This window comes from Lathyrus oleraceus, chromosome 2 (assembly GCF_024323335.1).
Source record: "Lathyrus oleraceus cultivar Zhongwan6 chromosome 2, CAAS_Psat_ZW6_1.0, whole genome shotgun sequence".
Lineage (NCBI taxonomy): Eukaryota > Viridiplantae > Streptophyta > Magnoliopsida > Fabales > Fabaceae > Lathyrus > Lathyrus oleraceus.
In genome coordinates, this window is record NC_066580.1 from 88200812 (window position 1) to 88221422 (window position 20611).

Consider the following 20611-nt stretch of genomic DNA (forward strand, 5'->3'; position numbering starts at 1 on the left):
ATTTCTCTTTTTATTATTCTTCTTTATTTTATTTCTTTTTTTTATTTTGGTTGGTAGTGTGATAACAATAAATTCAATACTTCACTACGCCAAAAACTGGAATAGACAGCGCACCTTAGAGGGCGCTTTATTACAAAAGCGCACTCTAAAGTGAAGCGAAAAAATAAGGAGCGAACAACTGGAATAGACAGCGCACTTTAGAGGGCGCTTTTGCAATAAAGCGCCCTCTAAGGTGAAGCGAAAAAATAAGGAGGAGATAGAGGGACAACAATACAGGGCGCTTTTTAGAAAGCGCCCTCTAAGGTTACCCTTAGAGGGCGCTTTTAAAAAAGCGCTCTATAAGTTCATGTGCATTTCCAGTTTATAAAGCGCTTTTGGAAAGCCTTAGAGAGCGCTTTCATAAGTGCCCTCTTAGGCCCCCTTTAGAGGGCGCTTTTTTTCCACAAGCGCCCTCTAAGGTCCCCTTTAGTAAACATTAAAATTATAACATACTGCGCGTTTTGTTATTTCACTCTCTGTTATTTTCGTTCTTTTTCACGTTAGGGTTCTCACTGCTACGATTTTCGCTACTTCTAAGGCGTTCTCCTTCCACCTCTGTTAGATCTACGACGTTTCCTCCTTCTATTAATTCGTTGTTAGCTGTTCGATTTTGACACCATAGGTATTTTTCTAATCTTCATATTACTTGGTTTCTCTTCTGACGTTCGCTATTGTTCATTTTTGGTTTCTCTTCTGACTTCGAAGAACTTAATTGGAGTTCTAGATATATACGGATTCGAGAGTTTCAAGACAAACAGGTTCTTAATCTTAACCACCCTCTTGCCTAATTTTATATGAAGTTTATAGACGTATGCACATTTGGCCAATCTCTGTGATCGAATTTTTTGTGTTCTCTATTTACATTTTTCGTATCTATTTACTTTTGAACCACAGTTATTGTTCTAACAGTAACTAACTTTACATCGGCCCTGTTCAGCTTCGAGCAATTTTGTATCAATTTGACAAATGAGAAGTTACAACAGCATTTCAACCAGGTTTAATTTTTCTACTATCTCCTGGTAAACAATTTCTATAGACTCAAATAACACTTCATTATTTCATTATGCAACATGTCTTCAAAATGGAGCAAGAGGAATATACAAAGGAAGAAACTGATTGGAGTTATATAGAGTTCGTTCATAATCAAGATGTTCTCGATCTTATTGAGAAGGTGCAACTCACCCTTGCATTTTTGTCATTTTAGAAAAGTTCTATCAGTTTGTCATCTCATTCTTGTTTATAACTTCAGAAACCTGGCGGCGTTATTGCTCTTCTGGACGAGGCCTGGTATGTATTAAATGACAATAGTTCAAATATTTGTATTATAGTTAATGGTTTGTTTATGTCATTTTACATAATGTAAAGTGGCGTTAGCGCATGCAAATATATATACTTTGAGCAATAACTATGTTTTATAAAACTAGCACTTACCAGTTGAGCTACCCTACCCACTCACTGGCCTAACAGAGGGTTTAATTAAACTTCTTGAACATCGCCGTGGCCAGGATGGCGCATATATTGGATGCATGAAGTCAGGAGACGTGATATCAGAAGAGTACTTTCCTCTATCTGAACTAATTCTGATTATTTATTTATGATGATAGATCTGAGGAAATAGTTGCCAGTTTTTATGTGTAGATGGTCCCAAAAGATTTTGTTTTAAGATGTCTAAAATTGTTCATTTTTAAAAATTGAACATGTGTTGAATTTTATTCATTATTATATGTTATCCATTTTTGTCGAGTTATTACTGTAGGTTTTTATTTTTCAGTAAATACTTTGAAGTTACCACATTTGTAGATGTAACTGATTATCTTAATTTTCATCCCTTTGCAAGTCTTTAGGCATGTCTCATTTTTGCCAATAAAATTTGCATTCCCTGGTGTTTAGATATTCCCAACCAGTATCTTAATTTCTAATGAGTAATGAAAGTTTCTATTTTGAATTAATATGTACTTAATCTTTTCTTAGTACAATTATATTTCTTTATCGCATGTTATTTTCTCCTTCATAACTACAATATCATTTTGTTTCATAATTTTTTTACAAATTTGACCTTTTCAATTGTGATTTTGTATTCAACTTATATGCTCTGTATTTTATCCTTTTTTTTCCAGGGGAAAACCTTGGTATGAACCTGATTGGTGGAAATTTGGGGATGAAAAATCGTAAGTAATAATACCATTTAGATGAGAAAATATTTGGTGATTATTATTTTTTTTGTTTATTCAGGAATGATCTTCAATGTGATTATGACTTAATATATTATTTGTTGAAACCAAATCTTATTGAATGGGTAAATTAATGATCTTCAGTCTTCACAATATATCACATCAGTGCCAAGTACTAACATATATTAGAGGCAACAAATAATTTTTAACTTCAGCATACTCATCTCTATGATATTATAAGTTATAACTCCTGATGGAAAATGCATGTTGGATACTTTTGACTGAAGTCTCTTTATGTATAAATATTGCACATGATTTTTTTTTCTTTTTTAGTATGGATCTCCATATTGAACTGCTTTATTTTTACAATGTGTATCTCATCTCTATTGATTTATTTTGTTTTTAGGTATTTCCGACATGCATCTGGTTCACTTGTTATACTTTCAAAGAATTTGACACAGTACATTAACATAAACAGGTTAGTCTTGATGGTATTAAATGTTGCTTTTTCTTTAACTCTGTTTCCTTTTGAAAGATACTTTCTCCTATTTTATCTTCCTATCTAGTAATATATCTTTGATTGATCCGAAAACAAAATGTAGTGTATCTTTGAAGACATATGCTTATAAAACTACCTATTCCAAAGCTGTTTGTATTCAAACCGGCATGCGAGGAATGGCTGCTAGAAATGAACTTCGATTCAGGAAGCCGACCCTAAGAAGACTGCGGCTAGCAAAAAAAACATACATCTCAGAGATGCTTTTGCTACTTAGTTTTATTTCTTTTTAAGTTATGAATTGGTTGTATATTTAGAATCTTTAGAAGTTAAACGATTATATATCAATGGATTGTTGTATATGTATAGATTGTTGTATATAAGGCTTGTTGAATGCAATATGTGAAAAAGGGCTTCAAATTATACAGTTTTAGGTGTACTGCTTCAATATACAGGTTGTCTAAAATAAATAAATAAAATATAGCGCTTTTTAAAAAAAAATTTTAAATAACCACCCACTTTAGAGGGCGCTTTCCAAAATAAGCGCCCTCTAAACCCTTTAAATTTCCACTTTAGAGGGCGCTTTCCAGTAAAAGCGTCCTCTAAACCCTTAAAAGTTTCCACTTTAGAGGGCGCTTTCCAGTAAAAGCGCCCTCTAAACCCTTAAAAGTTTCCACTTTAGAGGGCGCTTTCTTTAAAAAGCGCCCTCTAAAGTGGCCCTTAAAGGGCTTAAAGAGCCACTTTAGAGAGCGCTTTCACTAGGAAAAAAAGCGCTGTCTTTACCTATGCCAGCGCCAGATTAGAGGGCGCTTTAAAGCGCTGTTATAGGCCAAAAAGAGCGCCCTCTTTTCCCTTATTTGGCGCAGTGCTTGTTTATATAGAAAACTTTTAGGTGCATAGGAATATAGTTGATTTATAGTGATTGTTTTTTTAATTATCTATTGGCTCGTGGTGATGTCCATTAACATCAGTAAAGAGACAAGAATCTATTATAAAATTTAATATTCAATTCTTTTTCACTAATTAATAAAAAATGAAAATTTTAAAATTTAAACATTAATGTAAATATTATTTCATTTATTCAAAGTAAATACCAATTAATCTAGCAAAAATATTAATGTAATATCACAATTTAAATACCATTGACATTGATATATTTTATAAATATGAGACTAATAGTAAAAATTTCATTTACATACGAAGGGAATTGTAGTCATTTACAAATATAATAGGGCATTTAAATTAAAGTTATGACAAATGAGGTTTATAGAAAATACTTAAGTAACTAAGTCATTATTTTATTAGCAATTGCCAATTATAATTTTTTTTATGAAGAAGAGTATCGGTGGAATTTCAATACTTTATATGAGAACCGAAATGGTCCATCGATTTAGATTTTTATATTCGATTAATTTAGAGAGAAAAATCACACTTCCTCTCCCATTGGAATAAGCTTCACACTTTAGATGGCAACGAGTAAGATAAACCATGATCTATTTATGTTGGAATCTAGCACAGGAAGACATCATCTACTCTCTCCACTTCCAATTTATGTATTTTTTTCATTATAACCATTTTTAATTTCATTTTATCAATGTAGGAAATAAGTAATTAAGGAAGAACGTGAGCATCAAGCCTCCAATTTGGGTAATAAGGATCATTTTCCTCAAGGATTGATAAAGAATCGAGGGGGAGGATAGGATTGCATGAAGAAATTAGTAAATTAGGCTTCATCATCATATATGTATATAATATTCTTGAGGCATGTTCTCTTCTTAGGTCATACATCTAGATAATATATTACATATAGTGTAAATTGATATTGATACACATAAGTGCCTAGCGGCATCGTTATATATATGTCCAAAATAAATAATATACAATACGGAACATGAATATAATAGTTCCAAAACAAAAAGAAGATCTATGTACAATATTCACATCATAAGATCATGCTATCAAAAGTCTTTAAAACATCATCAAAAAGCTTATCCTTGTCATTCACCTTCAAATAACCACTTGAAAACAACAATGATATTTGGGTAAGATGATAATCTCAGTGGATTCCCTATCTAATGGGTCGACTCGACTCTTAAGGGGATATTATCTAAACTTCAACTTATGCTTCTCGATAAAAACAATACACGTGTACATTTACATAGTAAGAAAGGTCTAAAGAATATAAGGGATATTCACATTGTATGGAAACATAAAATTTGAGTTCACGTAACTCAATTAATCACAATTCATTATGTAACAAAGCATTTTTCGCCAACCAGACCTACGTCTACGGCAAGGACTCGGGTAAAGTATGTTTGCAAGATTTTACTTTCTTGTGTATTCGGGTTCTCCATGGGACTCGAACCCACTTCAAGAGCCATCACTTATATGGGAATCTAACTCATTTAGAGTATTTTTCCTTGTATGGAACTCTAATCTATTTTGAATGCTACCTCTCCTCTATGGGACTAAAACCCATTTATGGGATTCAAACCCATTTGTGAGGAACAAATAATTGGTGCCTACATCCCAATTCCTCTTAACATAAGCCTCTCAAGTGGGATGTGCGTGATCAAGGGTTATTTCTGAATACATGATTAGTCTTCAACATCTAACAAAATTATACTCATCAATCACTAGGTGATCACATTCACAAATTCTCATATCATCACAATATGTTCCATACAAAGCCTATTCATTCATAATTCAAGCGACTACTCGTCTGCGGTACACACTAAGGTACCTTCGCATCTAAGCATCACACCTAAGTAATATTCATAACCTAAGTTCTTATTACTAGTTCATTCATCTAGTTCTTAAACTAGGTTCACCTCACATATCATCATAAGTTAATTCAATTATTATGAACTCAATACAAACAATAACTCATAATATAGTTCACACCATAAACATAATAATGTATCAAACATTATGAGATATATTCATGATTTACATGTAAATCGATAGAGTATTGCATTATCTTTCTAATGCATTTGACCTTATGTCAATCGGAGTTATAGTTCCCATTTTATGGTGGAAACACGAACATAAAACATTTTCCCCAATATCAAAACCCTTGCTTAGCGAGCTCCAAACGAGAGGCGAGGCAGAATGCTTAAGCCTCTGGGTTTTACCTTGTATCTCTTAGAGAGAATCAGTGATGCCTTCAATCGAGCTCCTAGCGAAGCTCAGGTGAGACAATTCAAGAATGTCACATTTTATGAAAAATAATATTGAGTACCCAAATCAACTAGCTCGCAATAATACCAGATGTTCTCATGATGAGAAACACATAAGAATCTGATAAAGACATTTTTCTTTCTCATTAAAAAGTTTCCTAAACTAATGTAAAAAAATTCTAGAATAAATAATTAGTCCTAAAACCATCATAAGTACGACAACCAACAAAAAAAAATTAATCATAACTAATATGCTACGAGAATTCGAGTGTTATAGTTTGAATAATATTTATTATATAAACTTGTTTAACAAGATTTAGTAATACACGTCTTATTTCTTAAATTTATTTATAAATATAAATCATCACAAGTTCAACTCATTGCCTTCTTAATTGCGGATGCTAATCCTTCATAGGCAACTTCCCAAGCAGTACTCAATTCTTCGCTCCATTTTTCTCCTGATGCTTCTTTTATGGTTTCTAGCAAAGCTTCTTTAACCACCTGCAAGGCATCAAAAGCATTAAATTTAGGTTAGAGTTTCAGCTATTTGAAAATAGGTATGTTGAAAAATAAAAAATATATAATTATTAATATCTTTACAATATTATTTTCCTTTCTATGCCTCATTATTAGTTAACTAGATCCAATAAAGTAAAAAATTAAATATGTCATTTCAATAAAAGTTTATATTTTTTAATAATTATTTTTTAAAAAAAATATAATCATTTTTAGAGTTAATAATATTGTTCAAAATAAAATAAACAATCAGAAGTGAAAACAAAACAACTTCTTAGCAATAATTCATAACTTTTTTGCAAACTTGTTAGTTACATTCATTAAGTTTATTTTAATGGGGAAGACTCTTTTAAAAGTAACAAATCACTTTAGAGAATAAAGCGATAGATAACATTCATATAAAAAAGAGGTGATATCAATTTTTATTAGTAAATCAATGATTAGTAGTATATACACAACCATAGTATATCACGGTTGGTTACTCTCAACTATTGTTTTGTCACTTCACGAACTATACAATATACACGAGCTAAATTATATTTAAAAAATATATGACATATTTTTATTGTTCAAAGTTAATTTTACGTAAATATATTTAATTATATATTATTGTATTATTGAATTTGACAATAAGTGACCAATAGGTAATAAGATTTAAGAATTCAATATTTTTGTTATATTACGTACCACAAAATGAGAATCAACAACTCCCTTCTGAATGTGAATGGCACCCAATGTTGCATCTCCTAAAACTACTTCTCCTGATACTCGAAGTTGAACAGCTGAGTCATGCACCTGGAATTTAAAAGGTATAAATATTTTAAGATTTGTATTATCCAATTTAAGTTATATAATTTTACAAACTAACACAACTTATAAAGTATCATGCTCGAAAGAACTTTTTTTACCCAATTAACTTTTGAATATGATGTAATTTATTGGCTATACGTAAGATCATATAGGTAAAATTTAGATTAAAATAAATAATACGATATAACTTTAGATATTCATAGAAATTCTAACTTACATGATTTGAACATGGAAAATCAAAATTTTATAATTTAATTAAATATTACATTAAAAATGGAATGACACATTATGTTTATAACAATTGTTATTTATAATAAGATTTAACTACCACGTATTTTAATAGTAGAACTAAAAAATGACATAAAAGTTAATTGAAGATGGATTTCACTTACCATTCCAAAAACCTTTTCAGCATGAGCTTGAAGTTTAGGACTATCCACTACTCCTGCCGAATCCTTAAGAAATGAGAACATTCCTTTTGTTGCGGGTGCTTTTTTTAATATACTATTTTGAGCAAATCAGCCAAAATTATTTTGTTTAGTTTACCTCATTTCTTATAAAACAACAATTAACAAAAATAAAGTCAAACACACACAAACAATGCAAAGCTTACATGTTGTAGAACAAAACACTATAACCAGGATTTTGTTTAAATAATTCCCATGAGCTATTAACTAAAGCTTCTTGCTTATCAGTGAAACCCATATTTCTCTTCTTCTTACTCTTCTTTGTTTTTTTTTTCTTTGGGTTGTTAGTGTAATAACAATACATTCAATACTTGTTTATATAGAAAACTTTTAGGTGCAATGGAATGTAGTTGATCTATGGTGATTGTTTTTTTTAATTATTTATTGGCTCGTGGAGATGTCCATTAACATTATTAAAGAGACAAGAATCTTTTACAAAACTTAATATTCAATTTATTTTCACTAAATGTAATAAAAAATAAAAAAATAAAAAATGTAAACATTAATGTAAATATTATTCTGTTTATTCAAAGTAACTGGAAATTAATCTAGTAAAAAATGTTAATGTGATATCACAACCTAAAAATATCGTTGAGATTCGTATATATTGTAAATATAAGGCTAATGGTAAAAATGTCATTTATATATGAAGGGAATTGTATTCATTTACAAATATAATAGGGCATTTCCATTAAAGTTAAGACAAATGTCGTTTGTGGAAAATACTTAAGTAACTAAGTCGTTATTTTATTAGCAATGGCCGATTAAAAAATTTCATGAAGAAAAATATTGATGGAATTTTAATATTTTATGTGAGGACCGAAATGGTCCATGGATTTATATTTTTATATTCGACTAATTTAGATAACGAAACTACACTTCCTCCCCCATTGGAAGAAACTTCACAATTGGGAAGTCAACGAGTAGGATAAACCATGATCAATCTATGTTGGAATCTAGCAAGGGAAGACATCTTCTACTACCTCCACTTCCAATTTATGTTTTGATTCACTCTAATCATTTTTAATTTCATTTTATCAATGAAGTAAATAAGTAATTAAGGAAGAACGTGAGCATCAAGCCATCAATTTCGGTAATAAAGGTAATTTGCCTCAAGTATATTGATGAAGAATCGAGGCAGGGAGATAGGATTGCATGAAGCAATGAATGGATTATGCTTCATCATCATCATCATCATATATGTGCATCATATTCTTAAAGAGTGTTCCCTTCATAGGTCATACATCTAGAAAATATATTATATATAGTGTAAATTGATATTATACATGTCCAAAAAGAATAATATATTATATGGAACATGGTATACAAAGGTTGCTAAACAAAACTAAAAGCTATGTACAATATCCACATCGGAAGATCATGCAATCAAAAATCTCAATGGGTTGGGTGAGATGATAATCTCAGTGGGTTCTCTGTCTTATGGGTCCACTCGACTCTAAATGAGCTATTATCTAAACTTCAACTTAAACTTCGCGATAAAATAATACATGTGTACACTTACACAGTAAAGAAGGACTTAAACATCTAAGGAATATTCACATTATATGAAAATATGAAACTTGAGTTTACATAAATTAATAATTCACTATTCAAAAAGTAACAAAGCATCTTTCCCCGACCAGACCTACGTCTATGGCAAGGACTCGGGTAACAAATGTTTGCATGATTCAACTTTCTTGTGGATTCGAGTTCTTCATGGGACTCGATCCCACTTCAAGAACCATCACTTGTATCAGACTCGAACCCACTTAGAGTATTTTTCGTTGTATGACACTCTAATCCACTTTGACTTCCACCTCTCCTATATGGGACTCAAACTCGTTTATGGGATTCAAACCCATTTGTGAGCCACGAATAATTGGTGCCTACATCCCAATTCTAGTTTACATAAGCATCACAATTAGGATGTGCACGATCAAGGGTTATTTCTGAATACGTCATTAGGTTTCAACATCCAACAAGACTGCACTTATCAATCAATAGGTGATGACATTAACAAATTCACATATCATCACAACATGTTCCATACAAAGCCTATTCATTCATAATTCAAGTGACTACTCATCTGTGGTATACACATAGGTAGCTTTGCATCTAAGCATAACACCTAAGTCATATTCATAACTTAAGTTCTTGTTACTAGTTCATTCACCTAGCTATTAACCTAGGTTCACCTCACTCATCATCATAAGTTATGCGTTCAATACAAATAAGAACTCATAATATAGTTCAAAACATAAACATAATAATACATCAAACATTATGAGATACATTCATGATTAACTACTTTGTAGATAGAGTATTGTGTTATCTTTCTAACGCAATTGACCCTGTGCCAATCAGAATTACGGTTTCCATTTTATGTTGGAAACATGAACACAAAACATTTTTCCAATATCAGAACCCTTTCTAAGCGAGCTCGGGACGAGTTCCAAGCATGGCGAGGCATAATGCTTAATCCTCTGGATTCTCCCTTGTATCACTTAGCGAGACTCAGTGATGCCTCCAAGCGAGCTCTCGCCTAGCGAGTTTCCAGCTACTAATACTCTCGTTTAGTGAGTTATTCCCACGCTTAGCGAGGATGACATAACTCAACTAGTAGAGAAACGTGACAGTATGAAGGAAATGAATTAATAACCTCATAGAACACCATATTGTACCAAACACAACATATAAGTGTCATGGAGTAACACATAGGAACAAGTAAAACAACAAGATCACCACGTATTAACAACAACTTCATGACTAAGCAATGACACATAAACCCTTAAACCCTGACTCCACTTGCATGAAAATTTCCAAATTGATAATACTAACTAATACCCACCTTAGAAGATGAAGATGAATATAAATTTGAGATGTAAATATGTTGATCCAAGTTATAGATTTTCTCCTCTGAGATTTTCCTCTTCCTTTTCCTTTTTTTTTCTCTTTTTTTTTTTTTTTTTTTTTTTTCTTCAAAAATGACAATTGAGACTTTCGTTTTAAACATCAAAGGATGAACTATTTTTCCATACACACATTATGAATATAAGAAGAATCACTATTATAAATTCGAGTAAGTTTTATGGATTTTATAAAAATTAAAGCAATATGAAAATTATAATGTCAATGTCCTAAATGGAAATTTTGCTAAAAGTTGATTTCAAAAGTGTTGATTAACGATATTGTAATTTTTCAGTATTGAAAGTAATACGAATGTGTTACATATTTGTGTCGTCTGATATCAAATTCAAGCAAATAAAAAAATATGTTGCATACTGTAATTTTTATATGCATGTTAATGAATTAACTATACAAAATGAAACAATAGTATGTAGCATGTACGAATATATAACACCTTACAATATACATGCTATTGAAATTTTATATATCTATGCATAGGCACATACAATAACATGGTATCATAGTGGTACTTTATTATTTATATCCATACATACATACATACATATATATATATATATATATATATATATATATATATATATATATATATATATATATATATATATATATATATATATATATATATATATATATATATATATATATATATATATATATATATATATATATGTATATATATATATTGAAACGTTACTGCATTCATTCATGCTATATACAGAAACTTTATATAAAACATGTAGCTTTAAATGATGCTGTTAGTTTTCAATTTTTTCTTATGTGTGTGCATATCTTGGTTTGGTTAACTTGCAACATTGCCATTTTAATTTCTGGATAGCATCATATCAAAGGAGATGCCATATATATTTTCATGTGTATGAAATAAATTTATATCAATATTATATAATTTTGTTTCGAAAAAGTTTTTCTACCACGACAGAATTGTTCTGGTTTTGTAATAAATGCACGAAATAATATACTTATAAATGGTACGTGAATTGAGCGTGATCATGTTTTGGTCAAATTGTTTATTAGAAAAAATAAATTCTTATAGGAATATTATGACGAAGCATAAATCGAAATTGAAAATTTGAAAATTTTGAAATATATGGATTTTTTTTTATTATCAAAGTAGTCGAATCTATTAAAATTTCTAATTTCAAATTATATTATTTCAATTGTGTATTTTACATTCACAATTATATTACGTCATGGATTTGTAATTATTTGAGTTAGAAATTTGTTAATCACCGCAGTGGTTAAATTAATTAAATTTTATAATTCAAAATTATGCAATTGAATTTTGATTCAGATGCTATGTAAATAACATATTTTCTTCAAAAAAGTTTATTATTATAAGACATATAAGGATCATCCAAAGATGGATCATAACTTAAATTGATCTCTGATTTGGAGTCTAATGTAACTAATGAACCCTGAGATGTGGAATTTTGAGAACCTAATCAAGGAGGATAGGAAATTTGAGATTTCCACAAATTAAGAACCTGATGTGGAAGGTTCTTCACGCATTATTAAAACACAAACCGAAAGTTTGTCACTGATTTTTGAAATACAACCCGAACTTAGGATAAGCAAGAGAGCCCGAAAGGCTAAGGATCAAGGACCAAACAAAATTGATTCTTAACTTATTTCTTTTATCTAGTAGAAGGAAATAGTGAGAATTATGTTTGTAAGATTCCTATTAATCTTCAAGTGGAAGATGATCATAAGATTTATAAGGAAGTAGTAACTTTAAAATACTCATCTTTTTGGAACGATATTATCCAAGACAAAATGGATTCAAAATGGCAAACCATGCTTGGGAACTTGCCAATCTACCTAAAAGATCAAAACTCATTGGATGCAAGTGGGTGTTTAGAAGAAAGTATCATAATGATGGTACATTAAATTCTACCAGGCTGGATTAGTAACCAAGGGTTTTATACAAAAGGAATGTGTTGATTATTTCAACACATATGCACCACTAGAAAGGACGACGACAATTAGAAGTATTGTTTGCATTAGTTTCTTTGTATGACCTTATATTACATCAAATGAAGGCCAAAATAACATTAAAAAATGTAGATGTTGATGAGTAGATTTACATGGAGAAATGGAAGGTTATGTGCTTCTTGGAGTAGTTTCATGTCTCTGATTTATTCATGAGGAGCGTATATACTCAGTTATTTTGTTTATTGCCTTATGTCTTTCATCTATGATTTAATTTCGATTTGTTAAATATCCTTCATGATTGCACTTCTCGGAATTAAGTTTGAAAAGATTTGTTTTTATCAGGCATAAAGCTTTGGTTAAGTTTGATGTTAATCATGATGGTTTTTGTTCAATTGCATGAGCTAGTGGAATGAAAACCTTTTATGTTTTTGATTTGAGTTTGATTCAAAGTAAAACCTCAAAGTGCTTTTAAATCCATAAATTTTGAGATTTTATGTGTTTGATTCGAATCATGGATTTCCAACATATTTTATGATTCTGATCAAATTGGACAGAAGAAAAATTGGGTCATTTGATTTGAATCATTTTTTATAGTTGACTCGAATCAATTTTCTGATGTTATCTTCTGTTTGATTTGATTCGAATCTAATTTACAACATGATTCAAATCACACACTTTTTCAATATTTTCCAGTCAGGATTGTTACATTTGATTTGAATAGTCTTTTTACATGATTTGAATCACACTTTCTCGTATTCAAATCAACTGACCTATTTTGAATATTTTGTTTTCCTTTTATTCCACTTCACTTTCTCATTAGATTCAAATCATAGATTACTCTTGATTCAAATCTAACTGACTTCTTCAACCATTTTATATGCTTAATCTCAAGCACATAAAACCTTTTTTTCATCATTTATCACATAACATCTATCATTAAGATCATAGTTTTTTTAGTCTGATTTTAGTGAAAAATCCATTTCCTATATTTTCAGTGTTCAAATTCTTACAACGAAATTCTTGCATCTTCTACTTCATTTTGGTTTATATTTTGATAACGAGAGATTTGTAATTGATTGAAGGAGGCATGTCCTTGAAACTAGTCATTCTTGAAGATCATATTGAGTTTTTCAAGTTGTTAGCAAGATTGAGGTGATTGTCAATGATGGTGACAAATTGCATTGAAAAGAAGTAGGTTCTTCACTCAAGAATTTTCTTAGTAGTGACTATGTGGAAGGCTATTGATAAGAAGAAGTTATTCTCATATCTTCGGACAATAAACCTCTCAAGGAATTAGTAGGATCAAGTGGTTGATAGTTATACACGAAGGCTTGGAGAATATTTGTGATAATGGAAGATTCAATAAACATTATTCGAGAAAATATTATGTAGAAGAGTTTCGCAATTATGTTGTATACAAGTCAAGATCCAAATAGGAGATTTATTTTCTCAACTGTATTATGGATTGGTAATTGTATGAACTCTTGGAAATATTTTTCCAATAACAAGGAGCAATGTAGGTTCCAATGGGAAACCATTGAATCTTGCATGTAGGCAAAGTGAGGACGAGCGCCGAAACACTATAAATCTCAGTGTCATCCCCCTCTCTCTCTCTCTCTCTCACTCTTGAATTTAATTTTGTTTTATTTGCATGCTTTGGTTTTTCGATTCCATCGTATTATATTATTTATTCATTGATAGCGATTTATTACATAAGCATTAGATTTTGTTGGAACTAGATGACTTGTTAAGATAAATTGGTGATTAATTTTTTGATAAACAAATTGACATTAGAATTGCATTCATTGGATCATTGTGTAAATACTCTTGTGAATTACATAATTGAATCAATACACACCTAGTGTTTCATCATATTCATCTTTGATATTTGTGAAAGATCTGTGTTAACTTGATCAAAATTCAAACAGTTTAATTTTCACATTTTAGCATCAAACCTTCCGCTCGCAATTCACTTTTGAAAATACTCTTATTTTGGAAACAACGGTTGAATTTTAAATAGGGTCAATTAACCCCTTCTGGACCTTTTTTATACTTCCATATTCGCATCCAACAATTGGCATCAAGGGTTGGTCTTTTAATTATGTTTAACCGACATCCAAACTTTTGTAAATATGTCAGAAGATGACGATGCTAAGGGAGCGTATAATAGAAAACCTATTTTGAAAGGATAAAATTATACATATTGGAAATCAATCATGTATGTACACTTGTTATCAGTTGAGAAAAAAATTTGGTGTGTTGTCACCGAGGGACCATTTATTCCCAAGGGAACTGACGATGTTGTTAAACATATAAAAGATTGGGGTGATGCTGAAACCAAAAAGAATTCATATCATTTAAAAGCGAGGAATATACTTATTTATGCATTAAGCGTTAAAGTGTTCTATTTAATTTCATATCATACGAGTACTAAAGGTATGAAGGATGCTCTCCAAATTCTCTACGAGGAAACATAGGATGTCAAGGATTCTAAAATCAATATTTTGACAGAGGAGTTTGAACTATTTTAAATGGAATCTGAAGAATCTGTGGATTTCATACAAACTAGATCCCTCCATTTAATCAATAAACTACGAGACTTTGGTAAAACCTTTTCCAACAAAGATTGTACTTCTATAAAATATTGAGATCAATGTGCAGGGAATGGCAACCAAAAGTCACTTCTATAGAAGAATAAAATGATCTTAGTACTTTGGACATTTCAAAACTGTTTGAAAAGTTAGTTGAGCATGAGAATGAGATGAAACGACTCACCGATAGCGAACTAAAGTCAAAAAAAGAAAGAGAAATGAAAAGAAGGGAAATGAAATATTTCTTTGAAAGCTTCATCTTCTAAAGGGAATAAGTCAAAGGAAGAAAGTGACAACACTGATGAAGAAGTTTCAAAAAAGTAAGAAATGGGTTTATTCGCTAGACGCTACAATAGATATCTTAAGAGAAATAAGCTCAAGCATACCGACAATGGTCTAGTGAATTTCCTAAATCCCCGTACATCCAAGATCATAAGAAAGGTGGTGATAATATCGAGTGTTATGAATGTGGTAAATTAGGAAACTATAGAACCACCACTCTAAATCTCACCAAACATCATAAAAGTAAAGAAAAAGATTTCTACAAGACAAAGGGAAAATATTCCAAAGGTCGTAGATCCTACATCGTGTGGGAACAAGAGGATGGGAGCCTCTTCTCCAATTCTTGCTCTAGTTCAGATGATGAGTGTGCCAACTTTTGCTTGATGACACATAAGAAAGGTGGAACTTTAAAGTTATATAATTCTGATTATGAAAATGAGTATACTTATAGTGAATTGTCGAATGCATTCAATAATATGCATGTTCATTCTATAAAAGCGTTTAAAAAAATTTCTCTCCAAAAATAAATGATTTTAAAACTTGAAGAGGATATTAATAATTTTAATCATGCTTTAGAATATCTTAAGGAAGCGCATACATCTCTTATGGGCGAGCGTTATAATGTTTTGGAAACTTTAGTTGAAAAGATAGAAGTTGTGGAATATGTTCGGTGTCCAATTTTAAAACTCTAAATTGAAACTCTTAAGAGATAACTAACACATGTTACCTCACTATCTTATACTTGTTCTAGTTCTTCGAGTGGAAGAGGTAAGGTTTTTAATAAAAACCCTCATGTCACTATAAGAAATAGAAGAAGCATTTCATTTAAAGTTATTTTTCATTTTTGTGGAGAAAGGGGTCACATTAGACCTCTTTGTCATGTTAGGAACGTTCATGTTTCTAATGGTAAAATGACATGGATTCCTAAATGTAACTCAAATAACCCTAAAGGACCCACTAGTTTGGGACCTAAATTACCTATTTGACTTTTCACATGAAAGTCTTGCCTCCGCAAAAATATTATGGTTTCTAGATAGTGGATATTCAAGACACTTGATGGGAGATGCTTCCATATGCATCAAGTTCAATGAGAAGGAAAGTGGTCATGTCGCGTACAAAGACAATCCGAAAGGTAAAATTATTGGTGAATGTATTATGGGAAATCTATCCACAATTACCATTGAAAATGCGCTATTAATGAAAGGGCTTAAACACAACTTGCTAAGTATTAGCCGATTATGAGACAAATGGTATTTCATTGTTTCTTATACTCTTAGTTGTGTAAGTGAGCATAAGGCTAGTAAGGATCTTGTGTTTAAGGGTTCCAAGATTGGTACTAAGTCTTTAGTAGCTAAGAGTGAAGATTCTTGGTTATGTCATAGACGCTTAAGTCATGTTCATTTTGACTTGCTAAATAAAATAGCATCCAAAAATCCAGTAGTTGGTCTTCCTAAAATAAAGTTTTTAAAAGACAAATCATGTGATTCTTGCCAAATGGGAAAGTAAATAAGAGTATCATTTAAATCGGAGAAGGTTATTTCGACATTAAAACCTCTTGAGCTTCTCTAGTTAGACTTGTTTAGACCTTCGGAGATAAGAAGTGTAGGAGTCAACTATTACGAATTTGTGATTGTTGGCGACTACTCTAGATTTATGTGGACGCTATTTTTATCCCTTAAGGATGATACTTTTAAGAATTTCATTGACTTTGTTAAGGTTGTCCAAAATGTTTTTAGTTTTAAAATCATCACTCTCCATAGTGATCATGGTTTTGAATTCGTTAACCATCATTTTCAAAACTTTTACACTGAAAATAATATTGCTCACAATTTCTCATTTTAGTGAACTCCACAACATAATGGCGTTGTAGAGCATAAAAATCGTGTTTTGGAAGAATTAGCAAGAACTATGATAAATGAGATGAGCCTACCTAAGAATTTTTGGGAGAATGCGATTAATACCGAATGGCATGTCTTAAACAAGGTGATCATTTGATCCATCCTAGAGAAGACACCCTATTAGATACTTAAGGGTAGAAAACCTAATATTTCATATTTTTCGAGTTTTAGGTTGCAAATTCTTTATTTTAAATAACGGAAGAGACAACCTTGGTAAATTCGATGCAAAATCCGATGAAGGTATATTCTTAGGGTAATCATCTACAAGTAAAGCTTATAGGGTTTACAATCATAAAACTACTTCTGTAGAAGATACAATTCATGTTGCTTTTGATGATTCCTCACCCCAGAAGTCGGGGAAAGGTATTTGTTCTGATGTATCAAGTGTGATAATAGAAAGATTGATTGACGACGAGAGTTCTAAAGAGGATCATACTCCTTCAACAAAGGATGATGACATTACGGGATATAAATAGGAAAAATTGCATGAGGATGAAAAAAAAGAGACCTCAAACCAACTACCTTGATATTGGACAATCTCAAAGGATCATCTGTTAGATCAAATCCTTAGAGACATCAAAAGGGGAGTAAGTACTAGGTCATAGATTAACAACTTCTATAAATACCCTACTTTCATTTATCAGATTTAACCTAAATCTGTATATGATTCCTTACTTGATGATGGATTGTTATTTGTTATGAAAGAAGAACTAATCCAATTTAAATGAAATGACTTTTGGGACCTGGTCAATAAAATCATCATAGGCACAAGATGGGTATTTAGGATCAAGATGGATGAAAATGGTGTAATAACTAGAAATAAAGCTAGGTTAGTGGAAAAAGTATATAATCGAGCTGAATAAATAGATTATGAGGAGACTTATTCTCCTATAACCCGTCTAGAAGCTATTAGACTTCTTTTAGCATTCGCTTGATGCCTGGACTTTAAGCTTTACCAAATGGATGTTAAGTCTGCTTTTTTTAATGGCCATATAAACGAAGAGGTGTATGTCTCAGAACCCTTGGGTTTTGAGGATCACGGTAATCCTAATCATGTTTTTAAGTTGAAAAGAGCCCTCTATGGTCTCAAAAAATCTCATAGAGCTTGGTATAAGCGATTTAGTGGATTTTTGATCAAATAAGGATTCAATCGAGGGAAATTCGACATCACTTTGTTTATAATTCATAAGGAAAATCATATTCTGTTAGTTCAAATTTATGTAGATGATATCATTTTTGGGTCTACTAATGAATATCTTTGTCGAGAATTTGCTAGTCTGATGCAAGGAGAGTTTGAGATGTCACTAATAGGATAGCTAATATACTTCTTAGTATTGCAAATCAAGCAAGCTGAAGAAGGAACTTTCATACGTCAAATGAAATATTTCTTAGAGCTTCTGAAGAAGTTCAAGATGAAATATTTAAATAGTGTCTCAACACCAAAGGATTTAAATGTGCTTACTGACAAAGATGAAAGAGAAATGAATTTCGATGTAACCAGGTATAGAGGTATAATCGGATCCTTACTACATTTAACCGCAAGTAGGCCAAATATAATGTTTAATGTGTGCATATGTGCTAGATATCAAGCATATCCTAAGGATTCCCACATTAAGATCTAAAAATGCATTTTAAGGTATCTTATCAGAACCTGCCATCATGGTCTTTCGTATCCTAAAGGTAGTGCTTCTAACTTAGTAGGCTATTCTGATTCTTATTTCACAGAGTGTAAGTTGGATAGGAAAAGTACTAGTGGTACATGTCACTTACTTGGAACTTGTATAGTTTCTTAGCATAGTAAGAAGCATTATATTGTTGCTCTTTCTACCGTCGAGGTTGAATATGTAGTTGTTGGTAGCTATTGTGCACAAGTCTTATGGCTAAAGCAACAATTATTAGACCATGATTTAAAACTTGGTTGTGTTCCAATTAAGTGTGACAGTAGTACAATAAGCCTCACTAAGAATAAAGTACTTCATTCATGGACCAAACACATTGAGATCCGACACCATTTCCTTAGAGATCATATGGAAGAAGTGGATGTTATTTTTGAATACGTTGACAGTAAAACTCGGCTTGCTGACATTTTTACAAAAATATTATGATCGAATTCCTTTCACAAGATTTGTAGGGATTTGGGAGTCTTAGACTCTTCATGCCTTAAATAGAATGAGGATTTTGTTTAGTTTCATTTGCTACATATATTTTATCTTCACTAACACTTTTGTGTAGCAAATCGTAGCTTTTGCCAAACTACAATGGTATGTCTTTATAATCCTTATATCCGATTTACATAATTCTATATGTATTTTTTAGAGTTATGCATTGGTTTTCTTATTTTATCCATATCTTATTCATTCATCTCTAGCTTATTTCTTTGATTGTTCTTATTTGCATTTAAGTCTTTTAAACACGTGTTGCTAATAATGTGCATTTGAGATTTTGTATACTTTTTCATGCATTATTTATGATTGTTAATGCATACCTTGACATACATGTTTGATCACTTAATTGTTAGTTGTTGAATGTTGGTATTGCATGTCTATTTGTAGTGTGTTTATTGTAACATGTCAATCTTCATGTTCAATATGAGATCATTGTTGTTGTATGTGTGTCTTAGCTCTTTAGCTCATATGTTCATTAGAATTATATGTTGGTGGTTATTTACTTGGTTTTAGACACATTTGGATCTATCTCTTTTTGATGTTGTCAAAGGAAGAGAAGTTTTAAGGAGTCGATAATTGTTTTATGTGTTTTTATATTGTGAGTGGTTTGTATGCAATGTTTCAGGGGGAGCATTAGCATTTTACATGTTATACTCAAAGTTCATTTTTGGACCTAAAGTAGTGATCTCATGGGCCTGTACACGCCCATGCACCCATGCATCATCCATTGCCAATTTTGGAAAGTCATTTAGAAGGTGAAATTATCACTTGATCCAGCTATAAATAGAGCTCCATATGCTCAGAACTCAAGACACATTCGCGCCAGCTTTGATCCTCGACCCCTAACCCTTCCATTTGAAAGGATAATCCTGAGAATTTCATCTTGAAATTGAGTTTGAATCTCACTGTTTTGAGATTCAAAACTCCAGGGATCCAAGACCTTTTGTGCATTTCATTCTACTTCTGCAAGCATTATGAGTGAGATCAAGCACGAGCTAAGGAAAGAACAGTTAAATCCAGACCTGCATTGAAGGTATTTTCCAGAAAATTTCATCTCTTTGATTCTCTATAAATCTCGCTCAATTCTCTTGATTCTTTGGTTGTCTAAAGTTCTACCAA

General features: G+C 31.3%; 1 protein-coding gene across 1 annotated transcript; it reads right to left on the reverse strand.

The window, feature by feature from the left end:
- Window positions 1-6188: 6188 nt before the first annotated feature.
- Window positions 6189-8027, reverse strand: LOC127121143 (leghemoglobin Lb120-29). Its single transcript, NM_001427555.1, has 4 exons — window positions 7825-8027; window positions 7604-7715; window positions 7089-7196; window positions 6189-6386 (listed from the first exon to the last, which is right to left on the reverse strand). The coding sequence occupies exons 1-4, from the start codon at window positions 7980-7982 to the stop codon at window positions 6258-6260; spliced, it is 507 nt and encodes a 168-aa protein (NP_001414484.1). The 5' UTR covers window positions 7983-8027; the 3' UTR covers window positions 6189-6257.
- Between the last annotated feature and the right edge of the window lie 12584 nt (window positions 8028-20611).